Genomic DNA, 18018 nt, shown 5'->3' with positions numbered 1-18018 from the left:
TACAGAGCAAAATAAATGTAAGTGGGGAGGACAGAAGAACAATTTGTATTTTAAAAAGCATCTGAGTTGGGGGAGAAAGAATAATCAAGTAGGACTGCAAAGCATGGAGTCTCCAGGGTCCATTGTCATCAGAGATATGCCCAGTTCTCTACTTTTCTGAATATTTACATAATAAATCGTTTTTGTCTGTTTTCATTCAGGTCTTCCACAGGAAGGACTATGTCATCTCTGCAGAGTCTAAAGATACTGGTGGCCTTGGCTTCACTTCTAAAACTAGGAAAAAGTAAGTGTGCTTCGAGAGCTGACTTCTTCAAGCTCAGCTATTAGTCGTTGGCATTGGAGCGAAAAAATGGTATGCTACAAAGTAAATATTTTGTTCCTGTATGTAGCTCAGTCACAGAACATTCTATTTTTTTAGGTTACTGCAGGTCCTTTTCACTACAGCATATAATGTTATATCTCAGGGCTGTAAAGCTGCTAAATGGTTACTTAGCTTATTCCAAGGGCATGTAGTTTTTGGTTTTCACTGTAGAAAATGTTTTAATTGGAGGACAATGTTTTATATAATTGGGATCCATTGTTAGTCTGACATCTTGTTTTCATGTTTATAAAAATCTTGAATACACCCAAACATTTCAAACACTGCTATGGGAGTGTATTATGAAACTAACCTTAGACTCCAAGGGACCAACAGTTAGATGACACAAGGTATGCTTCAGCTATTGGACCCTACTGGCTGCTTCAGTCACTGAACATGGCTAAGTCCAATTCAGTTTAATTTATTTTGTGTAACACATGTTACTGATTACAGGCTCAGAGTGCTTGAGCAAGAATACGTCATGATTTGATGTTTATTTTAAGATTTTAGGCCTGTAAATATAATTCAGATTTCATTTTGCTGATTTTAGGCCAATGAATCTGAGCATCACATTGATTTTTGAATCAGGTGAAATTCTAATGGTGTTAAAAATGAATCACAGTCTCCCATGGTGTTCTCTTGTTTTCATTATGGGTGCTGTCATGTTGATCACCCACAGTCAGTGACACCATTAGCACAACAATTTATAAGCCAGCAGCACAAAGGCGCTCATTGTCATGTTTCTGGATACAATCTAATAATTAGCGTTACCGTCTGAGCATTTAAAAAATCTCTGGTGTTGAGCTCCTTTCAGACCCTCGACTAAGATTTAGGTCTTAATTGTTTGGCCTTGGCTTATTCAGCTGTTTTTGTTTCTGACACTCTGGCTAAGTTTCTTTATTTACGATTCTTATCTCACATCCTGGGCTGTGATTACTAAATCTTGTCTACCTGATTATTATTTACACTCCATCTTCTGATGTCAGTTGGTACTTTCAGCTACAATGCAACAACAGAAATGATTAAACTATTCACAATTCACATACATGGACTTACAAATGAGGATAAATACACAGTAAAAGAGAGTAATTTCAATGAGACCAACTAATTATGACAATAAGTTTATTAACATTGAAGCTTAAACTTCCAGTTTACACTGAAAAAAAGGAAAACAAAAACTCCAGTATAGAAAATAAACATCTGAGGCAGGTTCATGGCTGGTTTCAAGCAGACAAAGTCACATTAGGTGTAAAACTGGCTCAAATACAGAAAACAGAGTGTTATGGTGAAAGAAATATTTCCTGATTTAGGTAATGTTGTAGATGGTGACGTTCACAGATCAATACCCAGAGCCATTGCTCTTTTTAATTTATGCAAATTATCTTAATTAAACTGTAACTACCAAGCTGCTAAAGTCTGCTGATGACACTAAACTAGTAATAATGACAAATATTCTTAAATCAGCAGAATCATTTCCTAAGGACCTGGACAGAATTCAGACTTGTTCAGATATGTGGCAGATGAAATTATGAACTATTATATATAGGAAGTAAAAATGTTAGGTTTCAATACATAAATTGGAATCTAAATTTAAGAGACTAACTTTAACTTAACTTAAGCACCTTATAAGAAGAACATAGAAGTGAATGGCTCATCGCTGTCCACATTCAGACAGTGTACAGAAGCAATTAAGGAGCTAATGGGATATTAGTTTACATAGCATGAGAACAAATCACAGGAGGCTATTCTTAGGCTGTGCTTCTACTTTGAGGACCTTAAAAACTTGACCCAACAATATATTGTAAATATTATGTAACTAGACATTGATGAGTTAGGTTGGGCTGAATGGCTTGCTCTTGTCATTCCTATGTTCTTATCCATCTGCTATACTTCCAGGTAAGACAAACAGCTACGCCAAAATAATGTTTTTTTGCAATCTCAAGAGCCTTTGGCACCATACACCTCTTACTGCTGGGAGATATGCTAAGGTCAGTTAAAGGTGGACACCACCCTAACTATCTTTAACTACTAAACAGTGGATCAGAAAGTTTGGTCAGCAACACAGGCCCTCAAAGGGATTATCTCAGCCTTCTTCCTATAGTTTGTTTTCCAAAACTTTGGTTAAATTGCCTCAAACATGCTCAGGTACCAATGACACTGAGTTACAGCTCCTCTTTATAGTTTGTCACAGGTTCCCATACTGGTTTATTTAAATTTTATCGCCGCATTTAAAAATTGTTTAGGCAAAGAAGGTAATAGACACACAAAAGAGGCAAAATGTGGCTCTATAAATTAATTTTCTTTAACAAAACTCAGTTTTACTAAATAAACAAAACCCAACATGCACACTTATTCTGAATCTTCAGCCTGAAAATGGGAATCAAAAGATCCAATTCAAAAACGTGTGCAATTAAACATAAAAATGAACCACTGATTAAGTGACTAACTGCAATAAAACCCCAAATTCTCTGCAGGCTCAACTGAGTTGAGAGGCCTTAGCCCAGAAAAAACTAAAGAATCTCAATCAAAATATCTAGTGCTGCTCCTTTATTGCAGCACAAAACTGAGACCGTAATGCTGAAGGTAAACCTTCTGAAATAATCTGCGCTCTTGTCTTAATGTGATCATCCCAATCCAGAAATCTGTCTAACCTGTGAATATGTTTCTCCATTTCCATATTATTTTTGAATCTTTAAATAAGTCAGAGCTTTCTCAATGGGGCAATGTGTCAAATAATTCAAAAATGGTTGCTTTGGGATCATTAGTGACAGCAACCTGCACCATTGGAGACTAATATACTTACTTTGAAGTGAAAGATCTGCAGACAAAATGGAGTCTTGGTAACAATCCAATTCTTCTAACCTTCCCAAAAGTTAAAAAATTACAAAGAAATCTGTTTTGCCTTGTAAAGCATAAGGGATATCTATCTACAGTATGTTTCATATAAATGCTTATTATATAAACATGCAGTTCGTAAATGTTTCTAACTAAATTTAAACAGTATTACACTAAAGTTCTAGGAAATTTCAGATTTGCTCAGCACTGTAATGAAAAATGTCAAGTTTTAAAGTATTATGTTGACGAGTCAGATAATAATCAAAACACACCCTGATAAATCAGACAAAAATTCTTTAAAGTGACTAATAGTCTACTTCTTCAATTGAAAGTAAGACATGACATTTTCTGTATTTTGCAGTTTGGTTTATTGTTAATTCTATAATTCTTTTGCCTTTGGTAATGTTTTTTAGGTCCACCTTCTGAACCTCAAAACCTTGCCTGCATGACAAATCTGACAGAACCCAGGACACTTTCCTGCTGGTGGGATCTGGACAGCAACACGTTTATTCCAATAGACGTAGTCCTGCATGCTTCACTATGGTAATTGAGTTGTCCTAAGCTGCTCAGTTCAAGTTTACAGTACATGAAGTTTGATTCACATCTACATGCATTGCAGAGGCCAATCCAATATAACCCATTCCATGTCTACTTTATCAAAGTTGGGGTTTTAGAAATGTTGGAACCTGTGAACCTGTGTTTTTAGCAGTTCGTATTTTGGACTAGACACCAATTTGTATGATTGGTTTACTTTTTAGAAAGGACTTACTTTCTTTTTAAAACAATGAAGTATAAGGTTAACATTTTTTCTTGACAAATGCCACAAATAAATAGAACATTTAGGGAACTTCCTCCTCATAAACCTTCTTTTCTATTCCACTTGTGTTAGAGAGGGTCTCAGTAGTAATATTCTGACAGACCAGACCACCCTATGCTCTTAAATGCCTTCCAACTGCTGCTGGGGAGATATATCTCCTTCAGTTGAGCTTCTCACTCTATCACGAGGAATAACTGAACAGCCCTACAATGGCCCCACAGTATGACCGCCTGAACTTGTAATGACATTTTTTCAGTAATATCCAAAGCTCCTGCCCATAACTGAGGATAGGAATGAAGACCAACTGGTAAATCTCAAGTTTTGTATGAGCACTCAGCTATACATTCGCTCTGGTTCAACGTCCTCAAAACTGCTACTGTTGTGCCGATTCATGATTATCTTTACCCTCACTCATGAACAAGTTCCTGGGGCAAATGGGGTAGTTATTTACTCCTTACCAGAAGTGAAAAAAACTGCCTCTTTTTTCAAGGAAAGGACCATGACCTTGAATTTAGAGGCCTTAATTCTCATCCCAACTGCATCACACACAAACCTTTCCAATGCAAGCTGAAGATCACAGTCTAGCTGAGAAACAGTCAGCCAACTCTTTGGCCTTACACATATATTTCAGGGGTCAAGGCATTTTGACACTCTTGTCTGTTTGTGCTTTGAAGACTTGGAAAAAGCTTAACGTCTTCAACCCTAGCATCTAGCAGAAGGTGCTGCAAGATTATGTGGATTCAGGACCAATGATCAGCCATTTGCTCCCTGTATTTTGTGGCATGAGAGTTGTGTTCACATATTGTCATTACGATGGATCGATTCAGTGTGGACCAAAAGTGGTTTTTCACCTATATATGTGTGTTGTAATTCCATCATTTCGGAATGTCCAGAATATATGTTTGCATGTATTTTGTAGTTTTTACCCTTCATTTTGAGGTTGGGAATATTTTTTAAATGTTTATTTTTTTGCACCACCATTTTGTTATTTGATTTTCTACTACAGTTACCTCCATTCCATGCATTTTCTGATAGCTGCAGCCATACTGTTGTCAGTAATGGTGTCTAATGCTACCCATGTGGCAGCCAAATGAAACATGTGACATTATTGTGTCACTGCTATTTAAGATGGTGGTGTTTCGAATTGTGATTCTAAACCATTCCTCATTAGCTAGGGAACATCTTCTTAGGGAGTTAAGCCTTTTGCGTATTTCTTGACTATGATACTAGTTTAACAATTTGACAGTCACGCTTTGGCATTTTCGCATCTCCTAGTTTTTTCCTGTGCTTGTTTTTTGACTTCATGTTCTCTCATCTTCTGGTACTAATGGTTTTAATTTTTACTTTGCCCTTTCTCGTCCTTGTGGCAGAATATTCAAGATTTTCATTTTCATGGAAGAAACATCAAGGTGTGACTGAGGATTTCAGAGTATCCAATTTGTGAACCTAACACTTGAACATTTGCTTTTGATGGATGGAGTTATCTTCTTGGCTTCATCAGAGAAAAATCCACATTATTTCTTGTGACTATAAGAGTCATCAACCAGACAGAGTCTCAATTATAAATCCACATTATTTCTTGTGACTATAAGAGTCATCAACCAGACAGAGTCTCAATTCCAGTACTTTGGTATAGGTTTTTCAAGGGACTCTGTGATTTCTCTGTAGTTGGATCACAACATTTTCTCCCTCCTTTTTTAGAAAATGGGGATTACCATTCCAGTCCAACAGTCCTGAGGCACTGTCAGTGCCGGGGCTTTCTCAAGAAGTGAGCGGTGTCCTTGGCAGGATTTATGCTATGTGTTCTCATGGGATTCTTGTGTTGAGTGGTGGCAGCAGGGAATAGCATTGATGTAATGAAATTGCTACCTAGCTGGTCTGCGAAGCTGTTAATGCTATTGATACCTTCAGGTGTTTCACTAGCATTTTTTTTTGCACATTTGCATTCTCCCTGATCTGCTTTGTTATTCTCTTCTCATGCCTTCTGCACTCTCCAATAACTTTTAGTTTGCACCTAATGAGGTAGTTGATGTAAGATACACTTGCCTCCAGTTCTGAACAAAGCATCTGCTCTCTTAATAACTTTATAATTCATCATGAATAAAAATTCAAGTTGTCTGTGTTGCGGCATTAAATTATTTGTGTGTATTTGTATTTTTATGTATGTGTGAGGGGGGGACTGCAGATTGTGGAATGTGGGCCACTTCACCTTTTGAGATGGCTTTGGTCAGCATCTTCCAAACAACATTGAGGTGCCATATTAGCCAGAACACTCCCATACCTTCTAGTGCTGTCATGGTTTTCAATTAGTTCCCATCCACCCCTGCAGGCTTAACTCTGTTGAGTTCTTAAATCATCACAGCCAAATAGACTGACTCAACTCCAACCAATGCCTCTGTCACTGTGGCCTTCAAAGAGGATGCGTCTGACAGGTTTTTGAGTTCCTCAAAGTTCCTCAAAGACAACATCCCCAGCTGAGGTCAACATTTCCTGAGATAGCCTCAATACAGTCTGAACTACACTTTCTGTGTCACAGAATGCTTTACCAGAAACTATTTAATGCTAATCATTTTACACGGCCTTATGAAAGTTCACCCACATATAAATTTTCACCACTCCACTGCTATAGCCTTAAGCTTTTTAGCTTCTCAATCAAATATAGGGACCCTCTAATTTGGACCTGGCAGCTTCCAATGTCACTGGTGTCTATCATCAGGTTGGCACCATAATGGTCATAGCTCTATGCAGCTGCCTTTACTACTAATATCTTTAGCAGGGGTCCATTCAGACTCTGTGGTCCCGACCTCTACGTAACGTATAACAATGACAAATATACTTCAATTAGCAAATTACAGTCATTACAGAAAATAATGAAAAATAAATAAAATTCAGAAGTTTTCAGTTAATGTGCATTATCAAAAGGAGTTCCTTGCACTTGATCTCTTAGATTCAATATTTGTTATCAGCAGTCACAATCTGTTTGTTTGTTTTATTTTTTTTTGCATTTTTATCTGATTTCTATCTGCAAAGGGTAATTTGCAAACCCTACATGTTTAACTGAAACCCTACATATGTACCGCCAAGGGAAACAAGCAAATTCATTGTATGTTACTGTGTAACAGGTTCACTTACAGTAAAGCAAGAAGATGTTTTTTTTTTACCAGGCTCACCCTTATCAGTGAGACACAAGCAGAGGATATGCAAGCTGAAGGCTGAGGAACATGAGAATACAGAATTATTACTTATAATCAAATGACAAAGTAAGCATTATATGTGAATATCCATTTTTCTTTTCTTCGTCTATTTAGCAATGGAAAATGCAGGCCCAAATGCTCTGAGAAGGAACGTATCTGCATTCCAGAAATAGGAGCCAACAAGTGCACATTTCCACGTGCAGACTTTCGTTTGGGCTCTGAAATTAATATTTACATCACTGTGAACAATACTCTAGGACGCCAAACTTCAGAAAGTCTGTGCCTTGATCCCTTGGATGCTGGTAAATAATTATCATTTTGTTAATTTATTTGGCTATTTTAGTGATTTTTAGTGTCTTCTTCTATCAGTATTTTATTTGATTTTGATATAGTATAGTTCATTGACCACTTTTCATTACATCCAGCACATATAGGCTAATCCCAGCGAACTTCATCAGCATTTTCACATTGCAGAAGTGTTAGGTGTGTGTGTCTGTTATGGTGCAGTGACAGCACGACTTCTGTATAAAATAAGGACCAGATGACAGAGAGATGACTGTAATTCTGAGGATGAGGTGGTTTTTGTGTCTGCTCCTTGGCAGTAACTAAGGCTTGGTCTGGATACCATAGCAGACACTCTCTTGCTTTGGTCAAACACATTGTAGCCACACAGAAGTAAGAAAAGCTGGAGATAAAGAAAGATGCGCTGTCACAATGTAATTTATCTTGAACTATGGATAATTACTCCTGTCTATGCTATAAATTGTGTTTGTTCCTCTCTTATCTTTCTTAGTAAAATTAGATCCACCAGTCATCCACTCAGTTGAAACCGACACTGGGCTTGGTAATTGTTTGAACCTCCACTGGATGATTCCAGAATTCCTGCACTGGCTCGACGACTTAAGAGGTGAAGTTCGCTACATGACCGAAGGTGGACAAACATGGCAAATGAGAGAGGTACACAGGCAAATCATTTTTCAATGGCCTTTCTGTAGATTAACATGAATCATATTTATCCTCAGGTTTTTGATAAACTACATTGCCTTTACATTCAATTAAGCCTTTTTTTTCCAATTTTTAACTGTGATTCAGACTTACTTACTTTCCTAATTTGAGTGAGAAATATCAGAAGCTAACTCCCGCCACACAAGAAATCTTTTTATATTGTTATTTTGCAAAGGATTGTGTTATTTTGCAAAAATTATTGAATTACTTCAATCAAGTATTTCACTATTTTCTAAACATTTTGCATTATTTCGTAAAATTATTTTGTTATTTTGTAAAAGTACTGCATTATTTTGCAAAAGTATTGCGCTATTTTGTAAAACAATTGTGTTATTTTGCAAAAATGTATTACATTATTTTGTAAAACAATTATTTTGTAAAAGTATTGTAGAGTTGAAATTTTGCAAACATACTGCGTTATTTCACAAAATTGTTGCATTGATTTGCAAAGATATTGGACGTGCATAGCTTGCAATCAAGTGACAAGAACTGAGCAGATGTTATAGGACCCACATTAACTCTGCCTGCGCTGAGGCCTAACATTGGCAGACTGTTAGCTAGCATTCCTGACTCATGGTTCCAGGGTCTCCATGAGGTCTGCATGATCTTTGAATACTGGAAATGTGTAAGGAATACTTCTCAATTAAGAAAAAATGTTTAGTCCTTTATGTGCTATGAAGTAAATAACATTCATCCCCTTTTTCCATCCCCAACCTGAGCCCCAGAGTGTTCGAGGTATGAATACTAACCACTGCCCCACCAGACCACACTGTTTCAAAATATCAAAAAATTCACAACACACCCTTTTCTGATTGGCTGTGTGACTGGGTCCTGCAAAGGACTATGGTATCATCTATCACATCTGCTTCTTTCCTTACACCCAGTGCTTCTGAGATAATCACCTGTGACTCTAAACTGGATTAAATTTACCCCTCAGCATATGCATGATTTAAAATATACCTATACCTATAGCTTTTGTTCAGTTTTTGTTACTTGACTTAATCTATCCTTCTCTAGCCATCACAGGCACAGAATATCCAGACCATGTGCCTGTATAAAGATATTGACCACATCAGGTAATACCTTTATGAAAAAATGCAGTTAAACATTATTTTTTGAGTGGCAGGAATAAGTTTCTATACAGAAACACAGGCACATTGTTAGAAAGAAATTAACCGATTCTTCTTAGTAATTGATATTCTCCATATTACTCTTTAATCTCATTTCTAATCAGACTGTCAAAGCAAGGGTTGACAATAGTCATTTCAAATAATCATTCTAAACAAACAAAAATGCAAGAAAGATATCAGATGGTTTTATATGCTATTATCTGCTTCAGGTTAAGAGTGCCATTGTGCATGCGACTATTAAGCTGTGCGGACTTGCACCCAGTACCACATATCGATTACAGATGCGTCTCAAATCATCCTCTGAATATTGGAGCGAATGGAGCAATGAAAAAACTGGAAACACCTTGATAAGGCGTAAGATTATTTCTTATATATATATATATATATGTAAAATATTGCAAAAGTCTACTATTTTGAAAATCACAAATCATATTACTTTTTAGTATTAAGGAGATACTTATAAAGACTTAGTTAAAGAGGTCAGATGGTACATTTAACACAGTATGATCTGCTTTCTATTCTTTTGTTCTAGCTCCCACTGGAAAGCTTGATTACTGGTTCAAGGTGGAAAATGAAAGAAATGGTGAAATACAGCTATTCTGGAAGGTAAAAGAAATACATGCAGCAATACGCAGTGTGGCTTATTTTCTGTTGGTTAGATAACAAATGTGTAATATATATATACTGTATATATATATATATATATATATATATATATATATATATATATATCATTGTAGATCTTTGTGTAGAACTCCTATGAAGGCCATTTGAAATATTCATCTTATACCTTAATACTTACACCTCTCTGTCTTTATATAAACAAATCATTTTCTTTTCCTTTTCTTTCTCCTTTTCTCTTTACTCGATCACTCTTCCCCAAACAAGTGTCCTAATTTGCTCCTGATTTGCTTGGCCAAGTGGAGGACTCTCTCTTATAACACCCAACCTGGGAGTACTTGTTATGCTCAATCAATTCTCTTCCGGAAACACTTCTGGGATAGGCAGAACCACGCAGGTTGCTCAGCAGTTAATTCCTGACATCTCCCTCTGGTAGCTGCCAGAGAATATGACAGGGAAGCCCTATTGGATTGCAACTCCCATGCTTGACTGTGTTTATACCGGGACCCACCAAAAGGGATGCTGCCACCTAGTGTATAGGGAAGTAATCTGCCCATTAGCAGGCAGTCTTGGACTGTCCCATATTTCTGCCCCCCGATGAGGAAAGGGACTGCCAACCACACCAGCCGGATTGCTTCCCCATCTAACATGTCCATCCACAGCTGCTGAATGGCAGCTCAGGGTACTTACTGCCAAAGCGTCCCTCCATGTCCACCTCCTGAGACACACAGGGAATACTGTCACTTCCTGACTATCCGTTAATTTGGCTTCTTGGCCAGGTAAGACCCATCTCAACCATGACATCATTTGCTTCATCACATATGTACAGTACTGTATATGTGTGTGTGTGTGCATATATGTATATAGTAATCACAAAGGGCACCAGTGAGTCCTAAACCCAAGGCATAGTAAAGCACCAGATGTTTTTAGAATAAAATACACGTTATTTATTCGCACAAGCATTTCTTTTACAAACACCTCTTCAATATCACCCACAATTATACAAAACAAAACAAATTCTTCCTCCTTATTACCGCCTGAGTTTTACCGGCTGCATCCTGACTCTGACAATGATATGAAGCATCAATCACTCTTTAATGCTGGACCTGGGAGTGCTTCCATCATATCCTTTGGGAAACACTTCTGGGCCATAAGTGGAGAGGTCCTTCTCCGACAATGCCCTTTATTGGTACATTGGGACCTTGACAGGGCTGCATTTCTGTAGATAGATAGATAGATAGTAGATAGATAGATAGATAGATAGATAGATAGATAGATAGATAGATAGATAGATAGATAGATAGATAGATAGATAGATAGATAGATAGATAGATAGATAGATAGATAGATAGATACTTTATTAATCCCAATGGGAAATTCACAATCCATAGCCCAAGTACACCTGCAGGTGTCCTGACTGGGTTCCCATATGAGGACCACTGCCATTTTGCATATGGAGAATAGAACAGCTCCTGATTCTCAACTTCTGCTAGTCCATCTGTTAAATGATATCAGCCGGGCACAATGCATTTGTTTTGCTTCAGCCTCCTGTCTGGGTAATGAATCCTCCATGTTCCCAGCAGGGATGTATTTTATCCTTCCTCTCTATCTCTCTCTCTCTCTAATATATATATATTTATATATATATATATATATATATATATATATATATATATATATATATATACATATATACATATATATGTAAATATATCTACATAGCAAATATAAAAAGTAATTTTAGCTAGTCTGTGTTTGTTCTTCAGCTCTTTATGGGCTTGATTCCACAACAGATAAACCCTCTAAAGTGCAATATTCCTTTTCTGAATGCAGATGAGTGTTAAATGATATGATTTCTCCCCTTCCAGTTGCCTTAGGGTACCCTTCTGTGGACCTTTTGGGGCAAGTCTTCACCCTATCCATTCTACCACAACTTCCAGGGTGCACCTAACAAAAATAGAGAACACTCTTTGAGGCACTTAGAGTCCCCAGTCCAGCCCACGGGCTTCCTCTGTGCTCCTAGGCTGGAAGCTATGAGGTGACAGACTAATCTTTTAAATTGAAAGGGGTATTTTTGCACTACTAATACAGTATGTGGATTACAAGTTTCTAGCATTTGTGCTTTATAGTATATGTCACTTGTTTCAGTATGAAGTCAATGTGGACATCAAAAACAGTATAACCAAGTATCAAGCATTTGTCATTCACTGGGATATAAAGGGAACTGGTCCTGGAACATGTTAACTAGTCAAGAATGACTCTATGAACAAATATTTCTCTCTAATGTTAGAAATACAATAATTACACAATACTGAATTTGCAGTTTTTAGATTCTATGTTGACTTGGTTCAGGAAACATGAAATGTACACTATATGAACCTCAAATGCTAGAAACTTGTCATTCACATATTTTAATATGCTGGACCTAATCGTTGGCCATTTGTAAAATCAGTGCTGTAGAATACTCCTTTCAGGCTGAAAACCTTATGATTGTCATTTGTAGTTGAATATATTCTATACATGATTTCTTCTAGTGATCTAGTGTTTCCAGCGTTTATTTTACCAATGACAACTTTATTTAATGACACTCACACTACATGTTATAAAGACTACTTTTGAAAGTAAATATATGGACCAAGAGAGAATGGTACAGTGCAATTGCATCTCTTTTAATGTCATCTGAAGTATCAATTGCATTCTGTTTTGTGTGTAAGATAAAACTGATAAGGATTTGAGATGAGAGAGGACAGAGAAAAACAGCAATAGACTGAATTTAAAGGGACAGGACCGAGTGAGCAAAGAGGAAAGGATCTGTGTGATTTGTTAAAAAATAAGAGTGAACTCTAAAGGAGGACCCCCAAACCAAAAAGACTTTCAAAATAAAATACACCAGACAGGTATGTAATTTTTTAATAAAACGTAAAAAATTGACAAGGATGTTCTGGGAATGATAAAACGAAACTGAGGTGCTACGCTTGGGTGGCCGAGCTATACCTGCCTGTACATCCAAAGTGATCTGTTCAAGTCAATGTATATACTGTATATCTGAACTGATGTATATATCCAGAGGGATGCATCTCAAGTGAACAGATCTATGCAAAGCAATGTTTCAATGTATCTAGATCAATATGTTTATATTGGAACCAATCCTTTTTTTTTTACTTTATGTATTTAGCTTCTGTAAAAAGATAAATTCCTTTGTTTATATCTATACTAATAAAAGGCAAAGCCCTCACTGACTGACTGACTGACTGACTGACTCATCACTAATTCTCCAACTTCCCGTGTAGGTGGAAGGCTGAAATTTGGCAGGCTCATTCCTTACAGCTTACTTACAAAAGTTAGGCAGGTTTCATTTCGAAATTCAAAGCGTAACAGTCATAACTGGAACCTCTTTTTTGTCCATATACTGTAATGGACTGCAGCTCGCTGGCCGTGGGAGCCGGAGTTGCGTATCGCGTCATCACGCCTCCCACGTAATCACGTGAACTGACTGTGAACGCAGTACGTACAAAACAAGGAAGAGCCCCAAAGAGCGCTGAAGAAAACATTCATTACACAATTGAGAAGGCAGTGAAACAATAAGAAGCGAAGCACGGTGTAAACCCTAAGTTTAAATTAAGTTTATAGAAATGCTCCCGCTGCCGTTTGCAATACCATATTCGCGAGATACAACTTTAATGAGAAGACATGATGTATAAACGACATTTGGATCACTTTGTAACAAAGTTAAAATTGCTGTAGCGAGAAACTTTGAAGTGCCGGGTCTTAGCTAACATTAAATAAAGCCATGGACATCGCAACATCACACAAGAGAGCGGCTCACGTGAACTGACTGAACGCAGCAGGAGTGATCACTTCACTACTGCGGAAACAAAGCACGGTGTAAACCGTAAGTTTAAATTAAGTTTATAGAAACGCTCCCGCTGCCGTTTGCAATACCATATTCGCGAGATACAATTTTAATGAGAAGACATGAGGTATAAACGACATTTGGATCACTTTGTAACGGAGTTAAAATTGCTGTAGCGAGAAACTTTGAAGTGCCGGGTCTTAGCTGACATTAAATAAAGCCGTGGACATCGCAACATCACACAAGAGAGCGGCTCACGTGAACTGACTGAACGCAGCAGGAGTGATCACTTCGCTACTGCGGAAACAAAGCACGATTTAAACCGTAAGTTTAAATTAAGTTTATAGAAACGCTCCCGCTGCCGTTTGCAATACCATATTCGCGAGATACAAGTTTATATATATATATATATACTAGCAAAATACCTGCGCTTTGCAGCGGAGAAGTAGTGTGTTAAAGAGGTTATGTAAACATATAAATACATATACAGTACATATCTACATATACACATATCTACATATACATATATATACATACATATACACATCCACATATACATATATATACAAATACAAATTTACACATCTACATATATATATACATATGTACATATATATATACACATATATATACATATACACATATATATATATATATAAACATAGACATACATATATACATACATACATTGACATATATATATATATATATAGCAAAATACCCACGCTTCGCAGCGGAGAAGTAGTGTGTTAAAAAGGTTATGTAAACATATATATACATATACATATATACATATATACACATATCTATATATACATATATACATATATATATAAACAGTATATACATATACACATCCACATATATATTCATATATATATATACACACATACATAAACACACACATATACATCCATCCATCCATCCATCCATCCATCCTCTTCATATATACATATATACATAGTGTGTTGTAACACGGGCTGTGATTGTTACATGGGAGGGAGACGACAAATCACAGCTTCCCGCTTTGTAATCGGGCCTGTGATTGGTGCTTTGACGGATGTCCAGATCCCACAGTATCTCCCCTTAGGAGTGGCATTAGGTAAGTGTAATTGAATAGCGGTGCGGCAAGTTTAGCTTTATACCTGTTTTTAAGGCTTATTGACTGAAAGGGGCTTTCATGAAAAAACTTAGGGCTTTGCTACAGGATACACCCTCCACAAGTTAAGGAAGTAAAAATAAAGGTATATATTTCTGTTTTTATTTAAACCTTTTAAGTTTGTATGCGGGCGGCATGGTGGCGCAGTGAAAGGTGCCAGTTAGGAGACCCGGGTTCGCTTCCCTGCGTGGAGTTTGAATGTTCTCCCTGTGTCTGTCTGGGTTTCCTCCGGGTACTCCGGTTTCCTCCCACAGTCCAAAGACATGCAGGTTAGGTGCATTGGCGATTCTAAATTGTCCGTGGTGTGTGGGTGTGTGTGCCCTGCGGCACCTTGCCCGGGGTTTGTTTCCTGCCTTGTGCCCTGTGTTGGCAGGGATTGGCTCCTGTATTTAGGATATAGCGGGTTGGATAATGGATGGATGGACATTTGTATGCATAGCCCTATTTGCCCGTTTTCGTTTTTTTTTCTTTCTTCAGTAATATTTCAGCAAACCCGGAGCTTGTCAGTTCAAATCCTGGTACTGACACCACTGTGTGACCCTGAGGAAGTCACTTCACCTGCCTGTGCTGCAAAAAACAAAAGTAATGTAACAAATTGTACCTCAGATGTTGCAAATTGCTGGAATAAAGACATAAGTAAAATAGATAAATATGTATTATACACATAGGAACTATTTATTTATTTTCAGTTAAGTCATCTGCAGCAAACATTTATAAATGAGGGTTTTTTTTGAGGTTTTCTCTTGGAGAGCTTTTTTCATTTCATTGAAAATTAAAGCAGCAGCTGCCAAAATATGTAGCTTTCTTATTAATTTTTCAACATTGAGTAAAATAACTTTATAAAGTAACATAAAAGGTTTAAATACTGGTTATCCTTTTACACTAAAATATTACTAAAGAGATACAAAAAAAGTAAAATGCATATGTTCTTTTTCTTTAAGGAGATTAAATATTACTGAAGAAAGAAAAAAAAAAAACTAAAACAGCCAAATGGGGCTATGCATATGAACTTAAAAGGTTTAAATAAAACAGAAATATACACCTTTATTTTTACTTCCTTAACTTGTGGAGGGTGTATCCTGTAGCAAAGCCCTAAATTTTTTCGTGAAAGCCCGTTTCAGTCAATAAGTCTTAAAAAACAGGTGTAAAGATATTGACAATAAGCTACGCAAACCCAACAAGACATGGAATCGTTTAAATCAAGTATCATTACATCTTCCTTTCTTAAAGAGAAGTAAGGCAGTACTTATAAGCTTACATCTATACTAATAAAAGGCAAAGCCCTCACTGACTGACTCACTGACTGACTGACTCACTCATCACTAATTCTCCAACTTCCCGTGTAGGTAGAAGGCTGAAATTAGGCAGGCTCATTCCTTATAGCTTACTTACAAAAGTTAAGCAGGTTTCATTTCAAAATTCTACACGTAACGGTCATAACAGTCGACAACGTCCGCCATGTTAAACTTTCTTATTTATGGCCCATTCTTCACGAAATTTGGTAGGCAGCTTCCCTGCGCTAACCGAAACTGATGTACGTACTTATTTCGGTGGTATGACACCACTGTCGGCCGCCATATTGAACTTTCCAACGGTCTTTGTTACTTATGGGCCCATCTTCAAGAAATTTGGTACGCGGGTTCCCAACGCTAACTGAATCCTACTTACGTACATATATACGTACATATATACGTCCATAGCCTGCAGCTCGGTCACCGTGTGAGGCGGCATTGGGTCCCCCATCCCCACGCCTCCCACGTAAGGCCGTCCGTCGCTCCGGTCTCTTCATTCCCTTCCTTGCTTCGCCACAGTATTCACGTGGATTCAGTGGTAGAAGTGGAAGACGCGGTGCACTATCCGGTAGAGTTTCTCCACACTCTGAATCCTCCAGGCACTCCTGAGCATAATCTAATTTTGAATGTTACTGAGAAACTTACAGCCACCGAAACTTTGTAATGGCACGAGACTTCAGGTCACATGCCTGCAAAAGAACCTAATTGAGGCAACTACTTTTACTGGCAGTGGCTTAGGGGAGAGAGTTTTTATTCCTCGCATCCCCGTTATACCCTCTGATCTCGCATTTCAATTCAAACGCCTCCAATTTCCAGTAAGGCTCTGCTTCGCAATGACAATTAATAAGTCTCAGGGACAGACCCTACTAAAGGTTGGCATTGATTTGAGGCAAGATTGCTTTTCACATGGCCAACTATACGTTGCATGCTCAAGAGTAAGCTCAGCGCACAGCTTGGTCATATTACAACTGGAGGTATATTTTCCCTCAGTTTAAAAATGTTTATTTTTCTTCTTAATAAAAATTTTAAAGCAGTACTTCGCCGCTGCGAAGCGCGGGTATTTTGCTAGTATATATATATATATATATATATATATATATATATATATATATATATATATATATATACATATATATATATATATATATATATATATATATATTGTGAGCTGGGGGGCTGATCTCACCCCTACAGGTTAAAAAAATGCTAGAAGACTATACAATACAGTTTATTTTTGTATAGCCCAAAATCACACAGGAAGTGCCGCAATGGGCTTTAACAGGGCCCTGCCTCTTGACAGCCCCCCAGCCTTGACTCTCTAAGAAGACAAGGAAAAACTCCCAAAAAAAACCTTGTAGGGAAAAAATGGAAGAAACCTTGGGAAAGGCAGTTCAAAGAGAGACCCCTTTCCAGGTAGGTTGGGCGTGCAGTGGGTCTCAAAATAAGGGGGGTCAATACAATACAATGCAGTACACAGAACAGAACAATAGAAGACTACCTTCACATTGCTCCCTTGCTTGCTGGGCTTACTTGCAGCCAATCTATCGTGCAATCCACGCGGTACTTTGCATACTTAAAAGTCCGAACAGCACCTGTCAGTTTTTGATTGTTTGCTTTTCTCTCTCTCTCTCTCTCTCTTTCTCTGCTCCTGACGCGCACTCCTTTGAAGAGGAAGATATGTTTGCATTCTTTTAATTCTGAGACGGAACTGTCATCTCCGTCTTGCCAAGGAGCAAGTTTAAACATTTGAAAAA

The 18018-nt window shown here is 37.5% G+C and overlaps 1 protein-coding gene across 1 annotated transcript in view; it reads left to right on the top strand.

Moving 5' to 3' along the window:
- The first annotated feature begins 204 nt into the window (after nt 1-204).
- The window catches only part of LOC114664917 (granulocyte colony-stimulating factor receptor-like), a 34034-nt gene continuing 16220 nt past the window's right edge, over nt 205-18018 (top strand). Inside the window, exons 1-6 of the mRNA XM_028819236.2 lie at nt 205-283; nt 3607-3736; nt 7319-7506; nt 7998-8161; nt 9549-9693; nt 9872-9945. Of these exons, the coding sequence (XP_028675069.1) occupies nt 220-283; nt 3607-3736; nt 7319-7506; nt 7998-8161; nt 9549-9693; nt 9872-9945 (765 nt within the window). The 5' untranslated portion in view covers nt 205-219. The remainder of the gene's footprint in view (nt 284-3606; nt 3737-7318; nt 7507-7997; nt 8162-9548; nt 9694-9871; nt 9946-18018) is intronic.

Source organism: Erpetoichthys calabaricus, chromosome 14, assembly GCF_900747795.2.
Source record: "Erpetoichthys calabaricus chromosome 14, fErpCal1.3, whole genome shotgun sequence".
Lineage (NCBI taxonomy): Eukaryota > Metazoa > Chordata > Cladistia > Polypteriformes > Polypteridae > Erpetoichthys > Erpetoichthys calabaricus.
The sequence above is the reverse complement of the archived record's forward strand: the minus strand, read 5'-3'. Positions and strand labels throughout refer to the sequence as shown.